Raw genomic sequence first — 27,925 nt, 5'->3', positions numbered from 1 at the left:
ATTCAAAAATACAGCTTACCTGCCTGAGGACCTAAGCTGAGGAAGATGGGGTCTATGATACCTTTTATTTTCACTGTCTTGCTTAATGTTTGCTTTAACCCATGAACGCGGTGATTTTGGTCGCACATAATAGTCGTGCTAGGGCTGGGATGTACACAGGCAGATCTTAATGAAGTCGGGGATTCCATGTAGATGGGTAAATGAGAGCTTTGCACCAGTGTGTAACTGGCTTTTCGCTTCAGACAAGCTGAAGGGCATCTGACCGGGAAGGTTTTTGCTGTTAAACTGGGAATGTCGGGTAGTGCATGGCAGCAGAGGGCAGTGGGGAGCAGCCACAGGGACTTGCCTTTACCACTGCCTCCGGAGTGAGTGAGACAGCCTGGGTGACCTGCGGGGTGGGAGGTAGGCTTGGGGACACTCGACCATTCTTTCCCGGCTTCTGCTCTCTCCCTTGCGTGGCTGGCCGGGATCGTATGTTCCTGAAGATCTGCACAATGATCAGGTTGATGGGGAACATGAGGAGGGAGCTCTCAAAGCCAATCATCACTTCTTGCCATGTGAACTCAATCTTACCTGTCAAGATCAAACAGAAGGGAGGAGTAAAAAATAACCCCAGCAACAATCAGATCTCTCTCTTGTGAAAAAGCCTATTTGTTCAACCGCCCTGCTTCTACATTCTGCTGTCTCTCTATTTCCCTGCCCAAGCAATGGTGAGGATTGTTACCCAAATCCATTTTCTGCTCAGCTGGATCCTTTGGCACTCCCCAAAACATGATGCTGGTCAGCATGGTGCAGAGAAGCAGTGAGAAGCAACATGACACGCGCTGGGCTCGTGTGAAGGAGCTTCGTGGGGAGCGGCTGAAAACTGAGTACCAGATGTGCCCATCCTGGAAACCCTTGGAGGTCTTCATGAAAAACAGATTGCTGGGAAGGAGAAGAGGGGAATCAAATGGATACTTAGAAAGGAAAGGGAAGAATAAAGCTGTAGTTCAGGGTCCTGACCTGTTCATGCTTCTAGGCACTATCAGAGCAAATAACTGTGAAAAATTACCAAATATCATGGCTTGATTTGCATGGAATGGTCATAGCTACTTATGTCCTTTCCTTCTGGCCACACCATGGAGAGAAAGCTAATCATAAGCAGTTTCTGTATAAATTGTTAGGGAAATTACACATAAGAGAAGATGCTTGGGTTTCTGTAGGTCTTGTCAGGCTATCCTTCTTTAATACCAGTATTTCCAGTGTGGTATTACTGTTAGGGTAACGATTAGACTCACTTAACCATCCTTCTTCTTTTCCTTGTTCAGAGCCCTTTGAGGGCAATAGAAGGACCTCCCTTGTTTTCATTTTTGTGTAGGCGTTTGATCTTTTTTGCGTAGTTGCTTTTCTAGACTGATTGCTATCGAGTAAAAAAGTCCATAAAATAGAAGGTACCTGAACTGCTTCATGTCCTGTTCTGTAGCTACTGGGAACACTTTATCTAGGACACATTCTCCAATATCAATGGCTAGCCAAGAGTTACAGAGGAAGTACCATTTCTGATCCCACGCCAGATCATGGACCAATACTCGATTCACATACCTGTCGGAAAAACATACAGGGCACATTCACATGTAACTGAGTGATATGAAATTCAGGACTCGACAAGACTATGGAGGACAAACTCTGGCATTTGGCTTCTTATGTTGTGTCTAAACTGTAAGGCACAGAACACATCCCATCCTATACTGGACACAGGATATGGGAAGCATATGCTCCTGCAATTTAGATTATGATTTGATCTATTCATCTGCAAAAATGAGAGACTAACACTTCTTTCCTTTCTAGAACTGTAGAAAGGAAAATTTTCAAGTGCTAGAAAAGGAAAACTGTTATCATTATTAAAAAATATTTGTGGATCTTTACTTCCCATGATCTCCAGATCTCCACTTACCAGGATGGACTGTCCCCTGAATTATCATGCCACAATCTAATACTCTGCAGTTCCCCGAGAGGGAAGAAGGTACAGAGTAGGAAAACATTGACTCCTCCACGTTCAAAGACTGGTGTATCAGGATCAGTTAGATGGTGTGGCTCACTCTCTCCTTCCAGTCCATAGAGGGTGAGAGTCACCTGGAGAATAAGATGGAAAAATGAAGACTTGCACGTCTCGATCCTACGTATGATTATTCCTCTGGCATACTCTTACTGCTTTCATCAAATCTGAGGACCTTCTGGCTTAGACATTGCATTTGAGCTGTCCTGTTTAATAGCCTCAGGTGCTCCATTATTCATCCAGTTCTCTAAATGAGCGCATAAACTGTCTTACCACACAGTGCCACTGATACCTTGGAGGTTGTGGCTGCCCCACGGCGGTGTCCTGTAAAAACTGTCACAAGATAACGATACTGAGCAAAGGGGTCATTGTCTTCCAGTACTGTGATTTTCACCTGCAGAATGACACAATACAGGCAGTGTGTTAGCTGTTCTGTAGGAATGGATTCCTTCAAGCTGTGGATAGGAGTTTGTCATCTTGTGAACAATGCATATACTTACCAGTAAACAGAGAGTTACCGGGAAGGGAGTAGGATTGGTTGAAGATTCCCTATTAAAACAGGCTAGGCAAAGTGGGAATTGGCCTAAATACATTCAGTCTTTATTAGCTGAAGACTTACTTTGGCATCATCCTGGATGTCTTTCCTTCGAGCCCAAATAACTACAAGCACATACATCAGAAAGATGCAGCCTACAGTTGTCACCACCACAGGGTTGTCCACAAATGTACTAAGTAGCTGTGCAGTTTTGCTAACATCTATGGCATTGGGTATGACGAAGAAGGAGCTCCCAAAGAAGGTCAGATGGTTGCAGAGGCACTGTGTGCTTCTAGGATTTGTTTTTGGTCCTACCTGAAAACCAGAAAAATTTCCTGATAAAACATTTGGCTTCAAAGTATTAGATAACTTACCAAGCAAATGAAAAGACAGTGCTGAGATTGGTAAGTTAGTGTGGAGAACTGCTATGCAGAAAAGAATTGTTCACATTCCAATAAGGAATATTAATTCTAATGTCTAGCCAGAAACAGGTGTTTTAATATAATACAGCCTTGTCAGAATGTTTCCATTTCTTCTTATATAGAGGGCCATCCCAAGAAATTGAAGTGGAGATGTCATTTGAAGCTTAGTCCATATGACTAAACTTCTTCAGTTTATTAAAAATGTCTCAATGATCTTGGTTTATGGTGTGAGTTCAGTGCTATCATTTCACTGCAAGCTGGTGGTTATAAGTGCTGGCTTTGAAGTATGTAATGTAAAAATTGTTTTGTTTTGCTCTACTTACATGACATCCATAGCTGTTCCAGTTCCCCTGGTGCTCATCCCAAAATACACAGCGGGATGCAAAGCAAGTGACTGCTATAGTTAGCCTGTCATAGACTGTGGAATCCATTCCCATATCTTGTAAAACCATGAAATAGTAGGTTCCCTCTCCAAAAATGAGTTCTTCTGGGCTAAGAACCCAGGTGTTTGTCTCACCTTGAACATAAATATTTAAGTTTCAATGTATATATAGAAATGCTAATCCAGAATTATGCAGCTGTATTGCATATAATCAAATAAACAAACTGAAGAAACAGTTATGAAATAATTCTTAGCAACTCATTGTTCAAAGCATCCCACTCTTTGCTACTGTTAGTAAATTCTGTATATTAGAGATTGAAACCCTGAAGCATGACAGATTGAAACTCCTTTGAGAGGTTTCTTTCCAGTCAGACATCTGAACTCATGGTCAAGGCTCATTCTGCAAATATATGCATGTGTTGTTAAGTTGTGGATGAGCATTCCCTATACTGACTGCACTTAACTTGCCGTGGGTGGTGAAAGTCTTTTGGTTACATCAGCCCAGAATGCACAAGTTCATGGGTCACTAACAAGGTAGCTTACCTCCAGTAGTTTTCTTATAGAACAGATGATTTTTCATATCATAGTTAGTTTCATTTGGGTGATAACCGTACCCTAAGTAGAGTATTAGTGGAATGTCATGTTCAGATTCCAGGTAGATCACTATAGATGTGTTTTCTGAGGTAACGTTGACATGGAAAGTGCTAAAATTGCCCAGATTCAACATAATCTTATCTTCCTGAGTTGCTGAAAGCCTTGGTAACATTATCTGGTTTTAAACAGAAAGACATAGCTTTAAATACAGCAAAGTATCCTTCTTCTGTTATCTATAAGCACAACATAGCCACATGCTAGATAATCTTTTTTCATAACATAGGGAAAGCATGGCCAGCAAAAATACTGGCTTCAAAGTAATTTTCTTGACACTGTCAGCTAACTTCTGAAAAGTTCATTTGAAACCTGTGTAGATGCATCACAAAGTCTATGACCCTTGGTGCATTTCTGAACTAAAAGCTGAGATTATGACTGAAACACTGGCTACATGAAGTGCACATATGAATGATTTAGATGCCAGTTTATACATCGGCTGGGAAGCCCAAACAGTGGTAATATGAACATACAGTTGCTGGATGATGAGATCAGACCCTACATTGTGTTTTGGGATGACTCTAATCTATAGTCTGTTTCCACAACCATCAGCATTCTCACATACATTTAAATGAAGAACAAGATACCTCCTTTTTAAGAAAAGACAGAAATATTTGTTATTTCATTCGTCACATCACAGAAATCCCTCCATCACAAATGCAGACACCACGATCCCATTATATAATGTAAAGAATACTACCACCATTTGCAGTCACCTCACAGAAGATGGTTTACACAAATGACAGTTCGTTAACAGAGAAAGGAAAAAATGGGAAAAGAGGGAGAGGGATAGAAAATAGTGGGTTTACCTCAATGTTCTCTTTGAGATTGCTGACTGGTATGATCAAGCCATCCAGACCAGTAAGACTTAGACCTCCCACTGTTCCACTGATGTCAAAACTGGTGTCACTGGAGAAAAAGGGATTCACGGCAAAGCTCACCATCTATTAGCAAGACATTAACAATCAGATAATTGAGCTATTGTCCACGTTTCATTATATTCACACTCTAAATTGCTGAATAGTGAAAGCTTGAGCTCAGACCCAAACAGTACTGGACTTAAAAGAAGCCTGCATCCAGATTTAAATAAGAAGCTGCCTTATGCCTACGGTAGGTCAAGCACAAACCTTGAAAGTGATTTTGATTCTGAAATGTGATATGTGTACAACAGTGTTTATTTAGTTTCCATTCATTGTAACCCTTTTGCCTTTTAGACACCAGATATCAAATTGCAATTGCATAAGCCGCTTTCAGAGTAACTCCACCAAAGCTAGGCTGTGGCACCCCTCTTGGAATTAGGAGCAGAAGTCTATTTCTACTATGATAGCAATGCGCAGAAGAGTGTGTTAGAGTCGTCAGTCCAATGAGAGGATTCAGGAGCCTCTCCTAACGCTCAGGTAAGACAACAGATGTGTTTCCACTGGTTTCAGTGGGCTCTGGACATTTTCAGCAGAGCTGGAAAAGACACAGTGAAAAAAAAATGTTTTGCAGGTATTGTAGGGGTTTCCTGAGAGTGTCAAATCAACCAGAGAGACCTTTAGAAAATTTATTGTAAAAATATGACAATAATATGCAATCTATGGGTTTGAGGGAGAAAACACCATATCCTAATTCAGGTGAGGGATGTGTTATCATCAGGACATTTGCAGGACTTTTGTGTCCTGCAGGACCTGAGAGCCTCAAACTCATGTATTTCTAGCTGCTATGAAGCAGGACTGCTGCAGGTTAGCTTTAATGGTGATATGGACTCTGAACTGTTGCGTCTTCCTCAGAGCATAAGATGTAAACAAACAGCAAATAGATTTATAGGTATTGATTAATTCCATTGCCTTCTCTAGCCATGCCAGTATGAATCAGAAGTGAATGTGAGGGGCTGATGGGATGGGCAATTTAAGGTTTCAGTCCCCCTCAGCTTGCTGAGACAATCTCATGCAATTAAGATAAACAAAGGCTTCTTTGACCAAAAATATTTCAAATTATTTTCTTGGCATGACAGGAGGGATGACTTGTGTGCTTGTGTATTCATTGTAAAAGGAGAGAAGATTCTAAAAGTGCTAGATCAAGAATGTAAGTTGTATATCAGATTTAGTCAGATAAAAGCTGTTTACTTGCCCTTATATCCACTGTTTCATCATCAACTCCTGAAACACTGAGAGAGGAAGCAGGCGGGAGAGTAAAGCTGGCAGAGCTGGAACTGGAGATGTTAATGGATGTGCCATCCATGTTTTCTGTTTGTAATCTGTCCAGTTAGGGTTGGACACAAGCAAAACAGAATAAAAGAGAAATAGGAAAACAAACAAACAAAAAACAAACCAGAAAAAAAAACATCAATAGCATGGACTTCATATCTAGAGAAAAAGCTTTCTCACTTCACGAGTATAACTCTGTTGCAAAACTATTTCTAACTCTGCCTGTAAATACTTTCTACAGTAGTACTCCATACAATGCTACCTTAGAATCATCAAAAAAGGGGTGGAATTGGCGTATCTGGATAGGAAGTGGTACCCAGCTAGGTGTACTCATGTGAAAGATATACCTGGTTTCTGTGTGAGCATGCTCTTGATTTGAATGCACAGTTAAGTGTGGATGAAAACCAGGCTCTCGGGGAACAATTTAGGGATGATTATAGGGAATGGAGAATCCTCGTCAGGCTCTTCATGATTACATTTGCTTCTGCCAAGCTGGCTACAATGCTATATAACATGTCATTACTGGCAACTTGGAAAAGAAAAAAAACCCTTAACTGGCATGACATGAGCTTTCCACATAATTTCAAAGGTAAGCGGCTACTGCCTCATCCAGGAAATAGTAGTAAATTCTCCGCTGGTCAAAGAAGACACAGCATGAGAATTTCTAAGGCAGCATTATTGAAGCGAATTGGAGTCCAAGCTGTTCTTACTATCAGTTAGTAATGACAGCCTCATTGCACTGTTGAAGTTGTCATTATGCTACAATATGTAGTTGGGTTGTTCCATTTAAGGACAATGTAATGAATATTTGGGGCAAATTTGATTAACTATCAGGAGCCTAGATGGGACACACTGTTACTGTTACCTGTGTATATACATTGTGGCAGAAGGAGTGGTAAGGACTGTTGGTTCATCATCGGGTTCTTTCCCAAACAGAAGGGCACTCTGTAGATTTTCAACTGTATTCAGGAGCTGGTGCGACATTGAACTCTGGAAAAGGATTAGAGGAGGAAACTTGCAACAAAGCTCCTCAGAATCATCAAGGTGCACATTATTTGCCTTTACATCCTTTTAGGAACAAATACTGATTTTCAGTGTCTTACAAAGCTGGCAAACTTGGTGATGTGCTTCCTAATCTCAGAGAAAGTTATTGTAATCAGCAATTCAATTTCTGTAATTCTCATTAAAACATTGCAGACAGCAAATAAATATCTTACAGCTTTTACTTTTATGTTCTATTATTTATAACATCTACAAATTGAAATTTGAAGCACTACAAACATGACATCAATTTAATGCAATATATTCATGCACTTCTGTACATTAATGCCCTTTTGCTGCACACTTTAGTGTTTAGTTACTTGCAAAAGCAAGATGTAGTTTTGTATTAATTGGGTGTTATTAGTGTGTTATCCTGGGGGAGTTCAAACAGTTCATAACCTTTTCTCTCAGGTTAGATTTATTTCATGCCCTACTCCCTTGCAGTGATGAAAGTTAAAGTACGTTCAGCCCAGGAAGCACACAAAGGCAACTGTGACAATTCGCATATAGATAGGAAAGGATAGGACAAAATGAACACATTGCATAATTCTGAATAGAAAATCAGAGTGGGCTTTCTGAAAAAGTGTAGGCAGCAACCAGAGCTGATTTGCATCATGAATATTGAATACCTGTGGCTTCCTTGAATTATGGGGCAAAAGGAGGGGATAGAATCAAATCTGATAAAAATCTCTGTGTGCTTGTCATCCATTAGAGGTCTCTCCTGGTTTCAGCTGGGATAGAGTTAATTTTCTTTCTAGTAGCTGGTATAGTGTTATGTTTTGGATTCAGTATGAGAAGAATGTTGATAACACACTGATGTTTTCAGCTGTTGCTAAGTAGTGTTTATACTAAGTCAAGGATTTTTCAGCTTCTCATGCCCAGCCAGCAAGAAGGCTGGAGGGGCACAAGAAGCTGGGAGGGGACACAGCCAGGACAGCTGACCCAAACTGGCCAAAGGGGTATTCCAGACCATGTGACATCATGCCCAGTATATAAATTGGGGGGAGTTGGCCTGGGGGGGGGATCAATGCTCAGGAGCTAACTGGGCATCGATTGGCAAGTGGTGAGCAATTGCATTGTGCGTCACTTGTTTTGTATATTGCAATCCTTTTATTATTATTGTAATTTTATTATTGTTACTATTATCATTATTATTTTCTTCCTTTCTGTTCTACTAAACTGTTCTTATCTCAACCCATGAGTTCTACCTTTTTTTTCCCAATTTTCTCCCCCAACCCACTGGGTGGGGAGGAAGTGAGTGAGTGGCTGCATGGTGCTTAGCTGCTGGCTGGGGTTAAACCACAACAAGGTCGTGCACGGATGCTGTGTTCTCCAGTGCTCTGCCCTGTTCAGCTTTAAACGTAACAAATCTTAAGAGACTTCTATCATCTTCATTAGCAGACTGTTCAGTCTAACGGGTCTAACTGGGGAGAAGTTTCCTTTGATATTCAAGTCCATCATAGTGTCACAATGAACCCTACCCAATGCCCATTTAAATATATGAGAGGCAGCAGAACTCTTAAAAACCTTCCAAAGCAAGCAAATGTTCACACACAGTCCACTACAAACTGGACAAAATCAAAATTACCTGTTCTGCCTCTGGCACTGAAGTGTTTGCAGCTCTGATTTCTACAGAAGCTTTAAGAACATTGCTCACTGCATTAAATAGATAGTTGGCTGCATCCTTTAGCTTCTGATCATCTCTGCTGTCCTCTGTGTTTACAGTGAGCAAGGAAGCACTGACATCTTTTAGAGTGTTGCTAGCTTCCACCTGCATGGGAAACAAGGGGATAAGTTTATATGTGTTGGTACTACAAATGACAGAAGTGACACTTGTGTCATTTACTGAATATTGCAACATAAGTAATCTCATGGGACTATTTGTGCCTAACTCTATTTTTACTATAATTATTTGTGCTGGGGTAATACCTCAAACGCCAATAAAGATGATATACTAGATGGTATACTAACATGTAATACAGACCTGAAAAATGTAGCCTGCTTCTACAGATTTAATCCATAAAAAAGATGAATAACATCTGAAGGAAGCTTGTCTGTCAAACACTGGGCAAGCATACAGTTTAGATGTACAGTAATGTAGTAAATTAGGTTATAATTTTGGGTGGTGTGTCCAAAAAATACCACCATATTGTCAAGTGCATGAGCATTTCAATCGTAATTTCCACAAACCCTATCGGATTAACAGCAAGTAATAGCTTTGGCCTTGTGCTGTGCTAAGTGCCAAAGGAGAATGACTTCTACAATTTTTATTTTGTGCCCAAATGCAGCCAGTGATTGCTTTGTGATTGTAGAAGCACTGGCCAGCTTTCAGCCCAGGGTGGTGAGGGAGCCAAGCAAGTTCACTGCAAGCTTGGACATATCTATTCCCACAGTGTGCATACGCTTAGCAGCCTTACTGTAGGGTGAGCGCTGAAGCTGAGCTATGTTCTTGTCTTGCCAAAGTTAACCACATACTGCTGAAATGCTCCCAAGACATTGTCTGGCTGCAACTGTATAATACATCAGAAATCAGGACAGCTCTATTTATTGCCAGCATATTTGGGAAACTTCCCCAGTGACAGTTTGTTCTGTCCTCCCATGTGCTCACTCCTTATGCATAAATAGCATCATCTACTAATAATGTCATGTTGCCAGATAAGATTCAATAAATACTTTTGTGAGGCCAATCTGAATATTTGTGCCCAGTTCCTCTGGGTGCTGTCATGTTCCTGCCTCACTGACTGCTTGCCTACGTGCATTTTGTGACAGTGCATGGATCAGGGACTAATGGATCTGGGCAATTCTAGAAAAACCCTCTTGGGCTCTTTTTCTTCAGGATTCTGAGAGTGCTTTACAAGATAAAATATAGATCCTAATATGCCTCTGACTAAAAGTTAAGGTTTGCATCTAGAAGATGTATCATAAAATGTAACTGGCCAGACAGTCATAGCCTGGATTGTCGTGGTTGCTGAGACAATGTCTGAGAGTCCTAATTCGCTTACTCTAAACAGCAAAATGTATTCCCTTCTGGTCAAAATACACATGCTGGTACAGTTGAAAAAATGGGTAAAGAACACATAACTGTAAGGCAGCAAAACTCTTCCAAGGTCAGTGGGGTGCAATCGAGTCTGTACTATTAGTGTGAGGAGATGATATAAGATGCATTGTTTCTTACCTGAGCTGAGACAGACAGCTCTTCACTCCTGTAAGTGATTTCTTTCAGTACTTCTGACATCTTAAGAGCAGTCTGCACTGATGTTACGTTAACAGCAGAGAGAGTTGTCAGCATCAGCCCTCGGAGCTTGGGATGAAAAGGGATAATTAGGCAAAGGAATAAGATGCTAATTAGGACTGTGCAAGTAGTGCTGTATATTGACAGCTAGGCTTGCTGTAAATCATGTGGTAGAGTAAGACTCCACAACAAGGATCATTTGAACTGATATTAGGTCTACTGACAAGATGCCACTTGCCTTTGTAAATGTATAATCACAAGTTTTATGTTACCTCCCAGCACAGAGAATTTATGCACTCAACATCCATTAATAGCAAGGAGAGTTACTTGTGAGAATTTGTACTAATGTATGTGAATTGCTGTATAAATGCTGCTTCCAGAGAAAGCAGAGTCATGTATGATTGATGTTACTTAAACAATGAATCGTAATTGAAGGATACATTGCATTTTTCTAGATATTTTAATCTGAGGCACTCAAAGCACTGTACAAATATAAGCTTATAACTGAAACATAAGCTGGTAGCTGAAAGGAACAAACTAAAATTACCTGCCATCTAGTACTTTTGGGGAAAATTAGATAGGATATTTCTCCCACAGGAGAGGCCATTTTGTTAATATTTAAATTGTTTGTGGAAAATCAGATTGATTTTAAGTTTAAAAAGACCATCCAAATTAGTTTAAGTTAATGCAATAACAATTGAGAATGAATTCTTTTACTGATGGACGATAAAACAAATTATTTAGGTGGGCAAATAGTGAAAAATAGCTGAAACCTGTGCCAAACACTGAGACAGATACTAGAAACTTGAAACCTCCATTGATTTCAGGGGGTGATATATAAGCTTTTTATTACTTAAGAGCTGACAAAGAATATGAAGAGTCCATTATATTGCATTGTACTGCAAGAAAACAAGTGTCTGGCTGACCTCTTTTCGTGTGTCTGTCTGTAAAGATATGTTAAAGCTTTCCTCTTGCATGTCCTGATTGAGGACTGATGTCACTGACTTATACAGCTGGAAAAGACTCATGCTGTTGTTCCCATCTTTTAGGATGGTGTTTGCCTTCTCAGATACAATAGCCTGCAGGATCAGGTTCCCATCGATCGTATCTGCATGTCCAACCTGATGAAGAAATCAGATATGCTCTTAACGTTGCTAACGCTATTATAGTTATCTTTGAACCACTTCCACGATGATCTTATTGACAGCCTAGCTAGAATGAGACAGAAAACTTTGTGTTCCCAATTTTTAATGTTTTATTTTTAGTGGCCTGATAAGGATCGCCGTACTGTGGAAGAAGCAGAAGTTTTCTGGGGCCTACATAGAGTAACTCCAGACTCACTAAATACAGCTTATGCTGCTCAATGTCCAAACAGATCATCTTTTAAATTTCTTTCCTAGAGAAAGGACAGTGGAAGATTGTTTTGACGACCTTGAGTCCACAGAGAATAGTCTCTGTTAGATAGGAAAATGGTGATTATGGCACATTCAAAGGGAACTAATAAGTATGAAATGGGAAGAAGCTCCAAAAGTGAATCGCAGGTTACGTATCAACTTGAGAGATCTTGAAATAAAATAATTCTTCTGTGTACCTTCACCGAAGCATTAGTTTGAACTGTATCACCATAGCTGTTGCTAACAGTAATTGTCATATGTAAAATGAAATTATTTTCCTCTTCTCCAAGTGGAAGATAAACTGGGAAGAGTTCAGGATCCGGGCCACAGTGCAGGAGAGAATCTGAAACAGGAAAGAGGGGGTCACCTACCAGACACCACACAGACACCTCCTATTCTCTAAGAAGTGGGGACGCTGGGCTTGCTCTGTGCAGGCCTGATTAACTCAGTCTGATTAACTCAGTCTCCCTGGGGAGCAGAAGCAGGTTGTGCCTTTGCTCTTGTTAGCAACAGTAAAAGTGTTTGCTAGAAAAACGGAGAAGCAGTTAGCCAAACAGTTCACCTCAGGACTTACTTGATTTCAGATAGAAGCAGTATGTGAGCTGGCTGTTATGTCCAGATTGGCATGAATCTGCCAAGCAAGGAGCGCTGCAGGAGACCGTGAATGTGGTGAGCACTGATCCCTGCTTGGGAGACACGGCACAACTGGGGATCTCGGGCGGAGGCACGGTGCTGACGAGGTATGTTTCCTCCCCGTAGCCACGCTGAGTCATTGCTGGGAGTGGAGGGAGCAGAACGTCAGCAATAATCATGCCCTGACAGCACTGATCTTCAGACGTAAATCTTGCCTATTGAGCAATGAAGCTGTTTGTTCAGGCACCAGAAACATCAGGGTAGGCCTAATCAGAAATTAAATCCCCCTACTGAACAAGCCATAAGAGGAAAAGAACTATTAAAAACATGGTAGTGTTTGCATTATAAAGCAAAGCTGTATTATTTGATCAAGTATTTAGCATAACTTCATTTCCAGATGAGCCTTAACAAAGTTATGAACAGCTTCGAGTAAGAGAACTGAATTTGTCCCGCCATGCAACAGCTGAGAGCAAAGTTAGCTCATAATTATTTCAAAGAACACACATATAAAATAACAGCTCTCAACTTGTGGACTAATTTAACTTCATATTTGTCAGCGAGGCTATGTGTGTGTAACGTCAGTGTGATGTCATGACGGCAGACTATCTCAAAGGAGTCTGAAAAACCCTGCTTGCCCCTACCTGTTACTTTAATCTGAAAAGCTTCTCCCTGTGTCTGCAAGAAGGAGCTGTTAATTTTTAACATGGATGTGTTGCTTTGAAGCAAATTCAAAGAGTTCTGCCGGAAACCAGTCAGGCCACAGGCTAGAGGGAGGGTCATAGACTGGAAAATCAGACAGAAAAGAAAACATGACAGTAGAGGCTCTTTGCTGTGATTTCTGTTGTGATTTATCAGGAGCAGGGTGGCAGTTTAGTGCCCTTCATTATAACCCCTCCCAAACCAGGCACCCCGTTGTCTCAGCCTTCACCATTATTTCTAAAGCGTCCGTTTGACAAAGTATCACTCCGAGGCCACGTGGCTTTCCCTCAGGATGGATGTTTTTTTTTTTGTGTGCAGTATTTCTGACGAATCTGATGCTCTCACCTTGCTTTGGAACGTGTTATCTAAATACCAGTTATAATATATGGCCTGGGAATCCTTCTGTTCAGAGACACTCAAAACAACTTCATCACTCGCATTCACTGGCTTGCAGTTTGCCTCACATCTGTAAGGAATTAAGATGGTAGTTACAGGTAGTAACTGTATGAGATGTCACAGTCCTTGATGTTGATTGGTTTAGTCTCATTTGATGAAAATCTGCAAAAGCCCTGCAACGTGAAACAGGTGACACATGACTCACAAATAGTGAAATACTTAATTTTAAAGCAAGAGATTTAGGAACCTTCATCTCCATTTTCAACACGACTGAGGACCAGAACCTGCAAACTATTTATATTGCAAAACTGATTCAGGCTCTCAAATGAAGCCTGCCTCTATTTAAGCTCCTGATATGATTACATTAATAGATCATCGAAATGCCACTGCTCTTTAATGAGGCACTAGACTCTTGAAGAACAGATTTTTTTTAAGGCAGTAATGTGTATCTGGGTGTCTAGTAGAAATTTCAGACATATCTTACAGCATTTTATTCCCATTGTTTCAATGAGATGTGCATATGGAGATCTCCAACATTGAAAGGATGTAGGGGGTTCAAAATCCCTAAATGGTTTTGGGAAGAATATTATTCAGTTTATAAAAAGATTATGTTCAGAAATGTGGATTGGAAAATGCAGCAAGACTCATCTTGTCTGTAATTCCTATGATGGTAAGTTATAAATAGATTTACAACAATAAGTACATTATTACTTTATTTTCATTATTTTTGGTAACTGTGGCCTTACACTATGTATGTGCAGTAATAATATTAACCAGTGACTACTAGGGTTTAAAAACAGACCTGATTTTCAGTTGCAGTTCTTGTTTTGCCGTCACATAGAGACATTGCTCGTCCCGCCTCTCTTCATTGCCATGGTTTCGGACTGTAACCCTGACAGTCACTGCTGACTTTGGAGGAGGAAGGCAGGAAGGTGGGATTTGCACCTCAGTTTGGTTGGTTAGGATTATCTGTTGCTGCACACATTCATTCCACGCAGGCCAGCAAGCTCCTGCACAAACATTTCCTCTATAATTAGAATAGTCATAACATCCCGTGTCTCTTGTAAAGGACTTTCCTGCCATAGAGCAAACAAGTTTCCTGAACCCAATTTAAAGAGTGGGTAATCAGAGTACAGCCTGACTTCTTCAAAGTAATGTATGAGGTCAGGGATAAATATGGGGACAAACACAGATGTCCTGAATCTCAATCCAGTTTTCAAGAACTAGTTTGGGACTAGTTCTTGGCTATGAGAGTGAGGGCTTAGAACAGGCACATCCTGAAAAATTGAAACCTTTGGGAAAAGACAAATCTGAGTATTATGCCATATTATATATCATAATTAGTTTGGTGTTAAAACCAGGGTAAGGTGGAAGGACATTCTTCACGTACAGTGAGTGGCAAACTTTAGAGCCAGAGAGTATACCATCCTTTAGTCAGATTTCACCACTTGATCTGACATTGCAGTGCGTTTGTTACTGATCAAATAGAAGTTGGTAGAAAAAGTTCAGGAAATGCACATACCACAGGACCAGATAAAACTGGAATTATTATTGTTGTTGTCTGGCCAGCCAAGAGTAACAGTTGTGAAGGGATCCACATGGCGACTCGGTTTAATATATATTTTGTTTTTTCTTTTGTGATCCTAAATAATAAGTAGACTTATCAGTTAGGACAGGAGCATGTATAAACACATACATATCTTGCTTCTTGATAATGAAAAAGGTCTGAAAGTTTAGACCCCAAATCACTGTATGCAGATCTGTAGTTTAAATGATCTTTCCCTGATGAGTGGTAGTATGGAAGTAGAAGCAGATGGCACAGAGAAATTGTGTGGCAAAATACTCCCAAACACGTAAGTAGCTTAGGAGCCCAGCTCCCATTTTCAAAAGTAATGCAGGTACTTAGGAAACTAATTCCTATTAATTTTCCACTTCTGGACCAAGACTTTTAACCCTTGGACAATCATTTGTCTTCTAGTACATCTTCTAGTACATTCCTTTTTTATCTGAATTGGATATATTACAGCTATAGATAAAGAGAAGGAGGAGGTAGCTGAATTTGTCTTTCTGTGCAACAAACTGTGATAAACTTAGTTTTGAATTAGATTTATATTCCTCTGATGCAATATATTCTTACAGGCAATCTGTAAAGCATGATGCCTTCTTGTGAAGCAGCATATGTCCTATAGCAGACATCTGTCTGCTACTGTTATAGTTAAAAACTAGACCTTTAAGATGATAATAGAATATTCTATCTGGCAATTTTACTATTTAAATTTGTGCAGCTGCTAGCAATTCATTTGCGATAAACTGGCAATTTCTTCTTTGCAAAGTAATGTAAACATTCCAATACAGAAGCAGAAAACACTTAGAAATAATATAAAAATATATTAAACTCTGCTTGAAGGATAACTCCTCAAAGAGAGGTTTGCATTAGTCAAGTAGATAAATTAAATATTCATCTAAGCACATTTCAACTTCCAAAACTGAATCATTGTGAAGAGTTCATTTTCTCTAACCTTGTAATTGTTACTTGCAGGCTTTTATGAATTGTAGATCAAATGCCTGTAAACACATTTGTCTCAGAGAGTTTTGGTGTAGATTTTATGTGAAACCATATGGGATACAGAAAATCTAGTCCATCATCTACTATGCTATAAATATGTCTTCTCAATATCTTATGCAGCAATTCTACTGGTAAGAAAAATTTCTAAGCATTTCAATTTTAAAGATCCCTAAGTAATACTTACATTTGTCTTTTGGGTATTTGTTTTGGAGCTGCCTTGTTCCTTAGAAGAATCTGTTTAATAGAAAAAAGAGCAGAATATTTTAGTGCTATCTGTGAAGCTTTCAGACATCCTTAGTGAATATGACTTAAATACACAGGATTTGACTACCGACAGTCTGAAAGATAGAGCTATAAGAATCAGACGCTAGAACTGTGATAAACGGTCTAGTTATAATAGGTAAAATTGTAACAACAAGCTAATCACATACTATAAAGAAGATCCTGATTCTTCAAACATAATGGTGTAAATCAAAATAAATTCACAGAAAGTGATGGAGTTTCATTGATGTACAAAGAAAAATTGAGGGAAAGCACTGGAAAAGTCTGAATAGGATTAGTACTAAGTCACTTTATTCCTGGTATAATCTGCACTTGTAAATGTAAGGACGAGCCATCTAGAAGCATTTACTGACAGCAATTTATGAGACTGCTGTGATGCAAATGTTTCCTGGTTTCAGAGCTATGTCCCAAGCCATAAACTTCACTAATTATTTCTAAGACAAATAGCTAATGTGCGATGTGTAACATATACAGAGTGATGCTAATTTATGACTACTTCAAAGCCAGGGAATCTGCCTTCATCAGGCAGAAGCCTCCACAAAAGTTTTCAGCACTGTTGCTGGAAGGAAAGCAATTACTAGATGCAAACCATAAACACTCCATGAAATGCTCTGATTGCAAAAAGACACTTATGTGGTCAAAACCAGCACTGCCAGATTAATGCAATTACCTTTTTTATGAGAACTGTTTGCCAGCACCATGATGAACCCAAGATCCAGACTCATGTTTGAGAAAGTATTCATGGCCACCACTTTCACTAGGAAAGTACCTAGAGAAGGCAAATGGCCAGTTAAGAATAGCAGTGGGACCAGTCCAGCTTGTTTGGAATATAAAATCCAATTTGTGAAGAAAATCCTCCTTTTCTCTTAAGAGCTTTGGGGGTTCTCTGATGAGTTTCCACTGTTCAAAGGCTTTTCAAGGAATGTTCTTCCCCTTTATCTCAGCTTTTTAATAACTCAGCTGCCTTTGTCCTAGCACTTTCAATGCTATTCTTTGTCAGCTGGCTATGATATTACCACAGAGGAAACTAGAGGTATGCAAGTACTGGAGTCCAAATGAGTTTAGGCATCTTGAGAGAGCAGCTGTCTTGTTTGAAAATTTCTGCCTGAAGGGAAGGGATGTTCAAATGGGTATAGGGAGACCCAATAAAACTTTTAATTTTGAATAATTTTAATACATAAAATGAAATCATAATTAGCTTCTAGTGCTCCAGCTTTGGCATGGGATTTGACTAGTTCATCAGAGGAGGAAACTTTTTTGTCTTCTGCCACTGAATTAACTCTTAAGGACAATCTCCCTAATCCCACATTTTAAAAGGCTTTGATTTCTTAATAATGGAAAGAAAAAATTACTAAAAAGCTCATTCATAAGTAAGTCCAACAAAAACTACGTGTTGGAGACCAATGCACAGAAAAGCTCCCCTTTCCTTTGTCATGTCTACTGAGAACTCCTCAGATTATTAATTACTGCAGTGTAAAATGCAGAGGAGTGTAAACTTGAGAAGTTATACATATGAACAAATAGGAGGAAAACACTTAGTGATTCAGGAAAATGTCATCATTTGTACTTGAATCAGATTGTGTCATGAAAAAATAAACCCTGTTTCACTATGTCTTTTGTATGCAAAAATCAGGTGAAGCCTTCATTTCAGTCTCCATATTGAGACCCATTTGGCAGTTCAATTTTTTTAGCTCACTTACAAGTCAACAAGACTGTACTGCAGACCAAGTTTGAGCAGTTAGAAAAGCTACCAAATTCAGCTTTACGATATTGTCCCCTACCCCAGGGTGCTGTGACTGCTTATGTGAACTCCTCTACTCAGCTGTGAGTGTCTCAGAAATACAGAAGACGTCAGCATGCTGTACCTTCAGAGTGCATGGGAATGATGTACGTTCGAGGTTCCCCATGAGGGCCATCTTCTTTGTGAGCATGAGTTTCATTAGGTCCAATCACCTCAAACTTCAGCTTATCTGGGGCACCATGAGACACAGAGACATTAATCTCCAAATTCTCCCCTAGCTGCAAAGTGTGAGAAGCTAATGCAGCCTGAAGACCAGATACTGGCTCAATTAACTGAACAGCAATACTCTCAGAGATATCCGATGCAGTTGTGTTGCTGGATGCTCGGATTTCCAGCTGATGTATCCCTGGGCCTAGCAGTTCTTGAGAGGCACTGTCGAGTGTCAGATTGTGAGGGATAATTCCTTCCTTTGCTCTGGATGCAGTGAGTGTCATGTTATCTGCTAATATAGTGTAGGTCACTCCATTGCCTGCAAAAAAACAGTTCAAAATTTCTCACAGCTTGTGTAATAGGCCATCCGATTCTGCCTGCTTTGTGCAGCATTCAGTTATTTATAAAGGACTCATAAGAACACTGCAGAAATGCAATCATTTTTAATAAAGTCACTTCAGGTGCTTTTGTGCCCCTCTAGACTCCCTGTGGAAGTCTTATCATGTGTTTTCTGCTGGGAGTGTTAGGGCAGTCAAAAGAATTCAAATATACACTACTGAATTTTATTTTTTAAGCATATATGTGGATTCCAGGAACTTGAAGTGAGAACGAAATGTACACCAGCAAATGTGACCTGCTCAGTGTGGAATCCTCTTATGCTCAGAGAAGCATTTCTGTGGATTCCTAACTTCAAATATGAAAATATTCTTATTGTCTTCATGTGGATTCATGTGACTGAAGTTATGCTCATGCTTTGTCAACATTGCGTAGAGGGAAAAACGGTTTATACTTATGTTTGAGGTGGTGTAATAGGTCTGAGAAAGAACCCCTCCAATGGAGCTGAGAGCATTCAGTTGCAGGAATGCAACAATTCGAGGGAAAGCATTCACTAAAAAGAAGTATTGTTTTGCACAATGAAAATCCTGCTTCTATCCCATGGGTGGCATAATATTTAGCCTGCCAGTTAAATCATGTAGAGTAATTACCCTCACCTCCATTGAGTTCAACTTGAATCCACAACAACTCCCCATACAGTGTACGGCAGTGAGAGCTGTTCCCAGATTCGTACTGGCTGTAGCACCCAGTAATGCTTAATTGATCCATCTTATCTTGAACAGTCACCCGCTTCTGTGCCGTCACATGCCATTCACTGGTGGTGCATTCCACAAAAACAGTAAACTCTCCAGGAGATGAATATCTATATGTGATGTTGCTGACCAGTCTAGAACAGAAAGAGAACAAGCTGCTTGTTGTGGAAGAGTGTCCTGGGAAGTCCTTAGCCTTACGTGATAACAGTGGCCATAGTTCCCAAATTTCTGACCTGACTCAGCTCTCCTGCAATCACTGTAATCCCTCGTTTATTTACATAGAATTTTTAGGGTTGAAGTTCCTTTGTTCCAGCTACAGTGTCATTAAGGATGTATATCAGCAGTGGTCATTCTCAAAGCCTATCTAAAAGGGTGGAAACATTTTGCTGTAAAGTAGGTAGATCACATTTCAATAACATGCAGCATTAGATCTGGTTTGTGACTTGTTGGCTCTGAGCACAGACATGTGACTATGCACATTAGAACAATTTAACAGTGCTCTTAATTCTCTATTCTTTATTTTATTCCCGATTTACTGTCTCTTAGATATATCAGTGGAATCTGAGGCTGCTCAGCATTTTGTCAGAGCACTCCCTTGCTCTTTTTTTTTTTTTTTAAAGTCAGCTGCTTCTATACTTGCTCATGCTAGCAAAAATGTCTCTTCACTCATGGGTTTGGTGCAGCTCTGGTCATGATAGTGATAGGAAATTAACGGATATGAAGAAGTCTGTGGTAGTTGCTGTTATTACTAACAAGCATAAGGAGATGGTGAAAAGAACCTAAGGATATCCTTCTTGAATGATATACACCATGGAAGGCAAATAAGTAATATTCCTAACACTATTCTTCCTGAACTCTTTATATTCTTATCATGGTACCACCTAGCAAATGCAAAGACCAGGACATATCATCCTTGATAATGCATATTTTTCATTAGTTGTTTTAATGAAGAAAAAGGTTTCATTCTAACTGGACTTCAAAAACATGCAAATGACAAGAAACAGAAAAGGCAATTCCTGTAAGAGTGGATATCAAACTAGACACAGAAAACAGATAAGCATGACTGCAAGCCATTTAGTATCTGAAGTAAAAGGGCTTCCCATAAAAACAGCAAGCCTCTGCTTACAGCTGGCAAATACATTTTACTTAAAGGTTCACTATCAAAGATTTTTCTTCAAGTCCTTTACAGCTATAGGCCTGTATCTGTAGCTCTGAAAGAATGTTTACTGTTTCTAGTACATTACTACTTTTTTGTTTTCATTCTTCTACTTATTTTTCTAGCTGACTCAAGTAGGATTCCATTAGTAGACAAATAAATTTCTAGAGTCATTCTCTGTCATTCCTAGCATTACAACAAAATCTGATTTTTAAATCCAGCAGAAAAAGTTTGATCTTTTAAAGACAAAATTTTTATGCAATTAAACAAAAGAAAAACTTCAGAATGCCATTGTATTATTTTAAATTTTATCAAAAAATACTCTTTAAACTTAAGAAAATAATGCTTGCCTGTTTCTTTGGCAATTACTGACATGTTTTTAGTAATTTTGTGTCTTAGGATCTGGAATAAATTCTCTTAGTAAGAAATAGGAATAACTTGTCATAATAAGCAGAAGAATGATTATGGTTGGCAGCTTGACTTAAAATTTTGTATTAATATAAAAACAAGTTTCTGCAGAACCCAAGTGTCTTGTATGTATGGTCTATTATTAATCTACTTAATTTTTAACATCTCATTTAAGAGACTGGAAGCATTCAATAAAATGCAAGCAGTGAAATCTACTGTTTGTCTGATGATACATGAAGGATTTATCTTACGTTAGAGGGTAGTAAGGATCAATAGTGTGGCCATCTCCAGTGCTAATGATACAGGAAAGGTTGCCAGAGTACGGAAAGAGCAGCCAGTTCAAAGTGACCATGATATTTTCAAAGACAAAGCATACATCTGTTACAACCAGCTGCAGACCTGTGAAACATAATGACAGAATTCAATGTCATTGTTTGTCTACATTTCTTACATAATTCAGTTAATTTCCATGTATTGAGAGCAGGCCTTCTCCAAAACAGATTTGATACAACTGCTAATTTGAGTACATTGGTGGCATGACAGAGAGCTGATTCTTCTCCGTACCTACTGGTCAAGATTCTTGTTGGAACATAATTTCATTCAAGTGTATTTTATGTGTCTGAATTTCCTGGCTTCATATCCTATCAAAAACCTTCAGTTAGGTCAGGGAAGCTAAATTTTTTTGCCTTCAATATTTTCAGTGGGCACTGCTGTTCCAGGTTCTTCCCTGAGGATGGAGCAGTAATTTTTAAGATAAATACGAATGGTCATGGTGTTACAGCAAAGAGCAGAACAGGTTTTTGGTGTTGACAGCCCCCTCCCACTTACCTTCCTTGCAGTGGTACTGAATAGACAAATAGCTTCCAGAAGTTGGACAAGGATCTCCAAAGAAAGTGCCATCCGCTGCCACCTGGCAGGCCTGAAGACCATGACACTGGCCTGGAAAGAAGGACCGTTTCATATGAACTAGTGGGTTTTGTCTTTGACTGTCGCAACAGCGCAGATGAGACATGATTACAGAAACAAAAAGGGGAGGGGGAGCAATATCATGTCACTGATTTCTAGACAAACTCCCACATCACTTTGACTTTGGTGTGTTGCTTGTTGCCTGGTATTTCTTAGCACCATTTGGCTTTATTGGAATAAAGCTGAGTTAGAGAGGGCTAAAAAAAAAAGAAGTTATGTGTTTTGTTTAATTTGGGCTGGATGCCTAAAGAATTACTATAGGGACAGGCCCCAGTCACTGTTTAGTCTGGCAAGCAGTGGAGCCCTGTATCTCCAGCAGGCTGTGTACTTGACACATGGCAGGCAGCAGCAGATCCCTCCTACCCCCGTGTCCCCATGGGTGCCAGCCTTTTCACCCCTCCTGGTTTGGAGTTAGGTTTGTATGGATGTGTTCTCTTCCATCTCTGTCAAACCTAGGGTCTCCCATTGAGTTAATCAGGGATCAGTGTGTTCACATGTTTTCTTCACACAGCAAGAGGAACCAGGTACGCCCTTGTTCTCCATTTGCTCCCCCTCTCCTTCTCTGAATCTTTGCTCCTCACAAAGTCCCTCCTTTCCATCCAGACCCCTGTGGGAACCTCCTCCACATCAGTTCTCTGTGATTCCCTTCATTTTAGGAATAAGTCACTTCCCCATTCACTAACTCTACTGAAATACAAGATAAAGTATTTTAGGGACCAAGAACTTTGGCACATACTCTGTGCTTCTGACAAGCAATGTCGTAAGATGCTACCTGCTACTTCGTCTTTGACACTGATCCAGCTACAGTCTTCATCTGTATCATACTGGAGAGGAGTCTCTGATACACAGTAGTGAGGAGTCTTCCGTCCATAGAAGCTCTCTCCAATTTGAATAACTTCTCCTGATCCACACTGTACAGTGGCATTGTAATTATCACAAGCAATGCTCTGGCCAGATTCTAACAGAAGAAAAAAAATCAGATTTAACTTCTTGAATTTCTGAAAAATCCTGCTACAATTCTCCTGCATATCCCTTTTTTTGGTTTCTCTTTTCTTCCCTTTTCTCCCTTCTAAGCGAAACAATTAAGAAAATAATAATAAAAAAAGAACAAAGAATAAAATATTTTTCCTTTTTTAAAATCCAAAGTAATAGATTTATGGGTTTTACTGCCTTAAACAAAAATTTGAGAACATATTTAATAAACTAAAATATTTTAATTAAAAAACCCTCATATTTTTGTGGAAAACACTTAGCATTTGTTTGACCTGCAATACTGGAAGGTTTAGTGTTACTCCCTACTTCCACAAGAGCCTTGTGGCAGTGTATGATTTGCATGATATTCAGGTAATTGCTCTGGAGAATAGTTTGCATATTAAGTATGGGACCTGATCCCATTTCTGCTACAGAGACACCTTTGTTCCTGTGTGATATTCGACTGACTTCATTCGGCAGGACTGCTCAAATGAGTAAGGTCATATGTCTAAATGCGTACACCTCATTCTTTGATTAATCTGGGACAGTTAATTATCTTTCAGAATTCTTAGCATCCTGTAGTAATCAGGATACTTAATACCCTCAAGAGGAGGATGCGAAAGACTGCTTTCATATGGGGGTGTTGTAAAATAATGTCTTTGTTTCAGCTGTCTCAGCTGAAATACATTGTCCTCCAGTTGCTGTTTTGATCATCCCCCTTAAGTACCTTGATTAACAGTGCCAATGTGTGCACACTGCAGTAATTGTGTGCTATTGTTATTTAAAGTCTAAATCTAAGCCTGGCTGTAACTATAGCAACATGATCAGTTTACAGATTAGAGCTCTCTAAATAAGCCTGAAAAATAATTTGCTGTTAAATTCTGATAATTCTAATCTCGTGCATTTTTTTGTTCTTTACTTTGTATAGAGAGTTCCCATAGTGTTTGCTGTCTCAGCAGCTTTTACATGGAAAGATGGACAGAACCTGGTTTGTGTTCCTGTGTACAAACCCTGGTTCAATTCAAGTATTTTTACTACAACAAATTGCTAACCTACAGAGCACCAAATACTAGAATAGAAATAATAAGAAATAATAATACGGAAAGTTTCCTACTTACGTTGAGAAACACAAATAATGCTAGGATTGATGGCCAAAGAAAGGATGAAGACAATACACTGTCTGTTAGTTGTTTGTACACATATACCTAGCTCAGATGATCAAGTAGACAAGTTATCAGGAATCAGAGATATTAAATTCAAATAGTGGTACCATTTGGAGCTACCTATATGTTTCATTTGAAGTTTCAAACCCAACATTAATGTTAGTCAAGCTTCACAGTAGCTGTGTGCGAACGTGTTGAGTATCACTATGCCTGTTTCACAGAGACAAACTGAAGCACTGTTGCGGGAACTTCCAAACATTGAACACCCAGAGAAACTAATTAAAATATTGTCCCTGTTTCTTTGGGATATTGGATCTAATTCCTTGCAAGCAAAGCTGGCAAAAGAGGAGTCTAATCTGTTATTGAAATATGTATGTGTATTAATGGACATGGGCTGTAAATACTGAAAATAAGGTTATAATTGCCTCAATCTGTTCTCAGTTTGTGGGTAATGGAATGATGGATGTAGTGTAGGACATTGTTGCTCAATAATGCAAACACTCTTTGAATTTAATGGGCTTTAAGTCAGATTCTATGGTAACAGATGATAGTTTCCTTATAAACAGACAGTTGTCTACCGTGGTTGTAATGGAAAAATAATTTTAGTCTGTCTTTGCAAGGAAAATAAGCTTAAGGGATTGTGCTGTCTGCCAATTTCCTCTCCCCCAATCATTTTTAATGTTAGTCATCTTCAGCCAAACCTGATGTATAGATATAAACCTCAAAACACCCTAAAATTTCATGAAAATCAATAGCTAGGTAGAAGAGAAAGAGCTACATCAGTGCCTCTATTAGAAGTAGAGGTTATAACCCAATGTTTATCTATTCCACGTTATGGGATTCAACTGGCCAGCACATACAGCTGGAGCTCTGGAGCAGCTGCAGAACTGCAGGGGAGGGAGCTGAGGGAGTCAAAAGTATTTGCAGAGGTGGGATGTGCTGGGGATATGGGAGTGAACTGGGAGTGCTGAGGAGGAGAGTAGGGAGGGGATGTGGAACAGAAAATCAGGACTGGAAACAAAACTTTATTAGTTTTGCTGATTGTGGAACGACTTGTTAATTATGTCAGAAGTAGTACAATACTGGACCAGAATTGCAGTAGCAATTCTACGGCTTGTGGAAACCTGTACTTGCATACTGGATTCAAAGACCTCTTACATTAGTGAACCTACAGCCAGACTGTCCTTCCAGTGCTTACAAGCTTAGTTCTAGTTGCGGTTTAAAATGCTTGGCTTATGTGCAAAGTGCGAGGAACACAAGTTCCCCTCATATCTGTATGTCGAATGGGGATGATATTGCTGGCATTCCTTTCCAGGACTGTTTGTTCCAAGTCACAATTTAAGGGACACAATGTCTGTAGATTTTCAGTCTGAGCACTCAAATGCCACCAGGAAGTACAGGTTCCTGCCTGGGGAAGCCCTCAAACTTTACCTATGGAAGGGTCTGAGAAGAAACAAGAACAACTTGCTTTCACTTTTGCTTACTCCAGGCTGCTAGGAGTGTTGTCTCTGGAAGCCTGGCTGTATTTTTGCTTCAGTTACAAATTGAAATTATTGTGGCACATATTTATTATTTATGATGAAGAGTATTTTACAGGGCATTCATACAGGTCCCACCTAGCTCAGGTGCTATGGTGTTGTGGGGGTTTATTCTTGCAGCCATGCTGTTATACACTATTCAAATTACCTTTAAACTAGCTAGCTTGTGCCACCGTAGACATGGACTGCTACACACTTAGATTCACTCTCAGATTAATTTCTATTTTACTAGCCCTCTATTGGAAACCTGGATCTTAATGGCTAGTTGCCAAGTACCTACATGTTCCAGTGATTGCAGGGTATTCCTTTCTTTGGATCAGATCTTACACCAGCACACTGCAAAAAGAGCACCTGCTGGGGTTATATGGCTTTTTGCTTGTTCATTTTTAGTAAGCTTAAGTTATTGTGCAGCCATTTTGAAAGCAACAGGGCCATTTATGCACAGTTGTGAACACAGCATGCTCACTTCTCAGTTCCAGCTGTTGTGTATCTTACCAAACTCGCAAATGAAGTCAAATTCCTGGCTGCAATTTTCAGTCACACCCCACCGATACTTGGCATTCTTCAGGATGTACCCACATGTGGATGAGAAGGGAGATGGCTGATCCTTGTACCAGTTACTGTAGCTTATATTTGAAGTGTCCAGCCAAATCATTGACCCTGTGAACAAAGTAATGTTGTCCTGAATGTTTATTTTCCTCAGTAATACAATTACAGAGTCAGAGCCTGCAGAGCAAGACAGTAGCCCTCTTCCTACTGAAGCAGAGGTGATTCAGGGATCTTCAATTACATTTTATATTTAACCTGATGTAATCATTAAAAGAGACACTGCCACTTCCCCCTGTGCTCCCAGCCTCAAGATTCCACGATTTTCCTTGCATCAGATCTTGCAGCACTTCCTAGTGTGATGAATTAGCTCAGCTTGCTCTTCCACTGGACACCTAACCCAGCACATTTTTTTCACTGGGTCAGCAAGTTGATCTAATTCACCATGTGTTCACACAGCCACAAGATCCAATGGAAAGGGTGACCACATGCAACAGGGAAGTGAAGCAGGCAATTAAAACATCTTAATATAAATCTGAAGTTACAGCAACAAGACAGTGGCTTTTCAGCAGATGTCTACAGACGGACAAATCGCATTTGTTACTATGTCAATTAAGCATCATGGGCTGGTACAGTTCTAAAGAAGACATGATTTCAAAACCACCTACCGTCAGTAGTTCCATTCAGCAAGGAGTTTGAGATCAGTCCTATCCACCATTCCTGATCCTCATCAATATGTTTTTGCAGGAACTCTTGAGTTTCTTCATTTTCAATAAAGACAAGGTGCCCTCCTCCTCTCTCACACCAGCTCTGTGCACTTGTGAAGGTATGCTGGAGTCTAACAAACTCATAGCATGAATGGTTGAAAGCTAGCTGGTACTTTGAGCAAGGGGTTCCTTCATCAATGGTTGCTTCCTCCACAGCCAAACATACAGCAAGAGAAATTAGAACTGCGATCCCAAGCCACATTCTCAGCTCAGTGCCCTGTGTGGCACTCATCTTGCTTATCACATCACCACTCTTTTTGCTGCCTTCTTCAAAAGCTTGAGATGTCATCATTGTCATGTCATCAGCATTTCTTCTTCCTCTTTGCTGCTTGCAACAACAGCAGCAATAGAACATGGAACAGATTGCTTCTATTATATAATGGTGATTGTGTCTGAGGATACACACAAGTGTTGATGCAAAGTCACTGCAATGGCCATTGTGAGGCCTATTGTATAAATGTCTCATTCCATATGAAGTCAGTTTGAAGAGAAGACATTAGAGTATTGCTTTTCTCATGAGCAGAGAAGATAAAGTTGATATATGCTGCTGTTGGACACGTGGAAAAGTGAGATAAAGCTCCTACATCAAAGGCATCATTGTGTGAACATTAAAGCTGGAGGTCTTTACAACAACAACAAAGAGATAAAACAGTAAGAATAAGGAGAATGAGGAAAATGAGAAACACAAGGAGTTATGAGATGGGAAAGCACACAGTGCTCCTCTAGATACATTTAATTATTTTGGATTGCTTTATTTTTAATAACTATTATTTGAGGTGCTTCTTTTGGATGCTAATTATTTGAGGTGCTTCTTTTGGATGCTAATGCAATGTCTATAATTATTGTATCATATTTAGCCTGCCCACCTGTTTACACATGCACAGGCTAATCTCAGCTGTCCCAAGTAAGCTTCATT

The 27,925-nt window shown here is 39.6% G+C and overlaps 1 protein-coding gene across 1 annotated transcript in view; it reads right to left on the bottom strand.

Moving 5' to 3' along the window:
* The window catches only part of PKD1L3 (polycystin 1 like 3, transient receptor potential channel interacting), a 42,755-nt gene extending 15,391 nt beyond the window's left edge, over positions 1-27,364 (bottom strand). The window contains exons 1-29 of the mRNA XM_069793381.1: positions 26,911-27,364; positions 26,192-26,356; positions 22,796-22,981; positions 21,886-21,996; positions 21,309-21,456; positions 19,398-19,627; positions 18,320-18,724; positions 17,125-17,223; positions 16,357-16,406; positions 15,129-15,249; positions 14,409-14,616; positions 13,556-13,676; positions 13,153-13,294; positions 12,453-12,653; positions 12,076-12,221; positions 11,411-11,605; positions 10,428-10,553; positions 8,841-9,023; positions 7,077-7,201; positions 6,135-6,261; positions 4,832-4,966; positions 3,918-4,143; positions 3,316-3,509; positions 2,655-2,885; positions 2,328-2,429; positions 1,934-2,112; positions 1,435-1,581; positions 725-924; positions 347-573 (exon numbers count right to left, since the gene is read on the bottom strand). Coding sequence (XP_069649482.1) covers positions 347-573; positions 725-924; positions 1,435-1,581; positions 1,934-2,112; positions 2,328-2,429; positions 2,655-2,885; positions 3,316-3,509; positions 3,918-4,143; positions 4,832-4,966; positions 6,135-6,261; positions 7,077-7,201; positions 8,841-9,023; positions 10,428-10,553; positions 11,411-11,605; positions 12,076-12,221; positions 12,453-12,653; positions 13,153-13,294; positions 13,556-13,676; positions 14,409-14,616; positions 15,129-15,249; positions 16,357-16,406; positions 17,125-17,223; positions 18,320-18,724; positions 19,398-19,627; positions 21,309-21,456; positions 21,886-21,996; positions 22,796-22,981; positions 26,192-26,356; positions 26,911-27,364 — 5,184 coding nt within the window. The remainder of the gene's footprint in view (positions 1-346; positions 574-724; positions 925-1,434; positions 1,582-1,933; positions 2,113-2,327; positions 2,430-2,654; positions 2,886-3,315; positions 3,510-3,917; positions 4,144-4,831; positions 4,967-6,134; positions 6,262-7,076; positions 7,202-8,840; positions 9,024-10,427; positions 10,554-11,410; positions 11,606-12,075; positions 12,222-12,452; positions 12,654-13,152; positions 13,295-13,555; positions 13,677-14,408; positions 14,617-15,128; positions 15,250-16,356; positions 16,407-17,124; positions 17,224-18,319; positions 18,725-19,397; positions 19,628-21,308; positions 21,457-21,885; positions 21,997-22,795; positions 22,982-26,191; positions 26,357-26,910) is intronic.
* Between the last annotated feature and the right edge of the window lie 561 nt (positions 27,365-27,925).

This window comes from Haliaeetus albicilla, chromosome 10 (assembly GCF_947461875.1).
Source record: "Haliaeetus albicilla chromosome 10, bHalAlb1.1, whole genome shotgun sequence".
Classification (NCBI taxonomy): domain Eukaryota; kingdom Metazoa; phylum Chordata; class Aves; order Accipitriformes; family Accipitridae; genus Haliaeetus; species Haliaeetus albicilla.
Note: the sequence above shows the minus strand (reverse complement) of the source record. Positions and strands in the feature narration are given on the sequence as shown.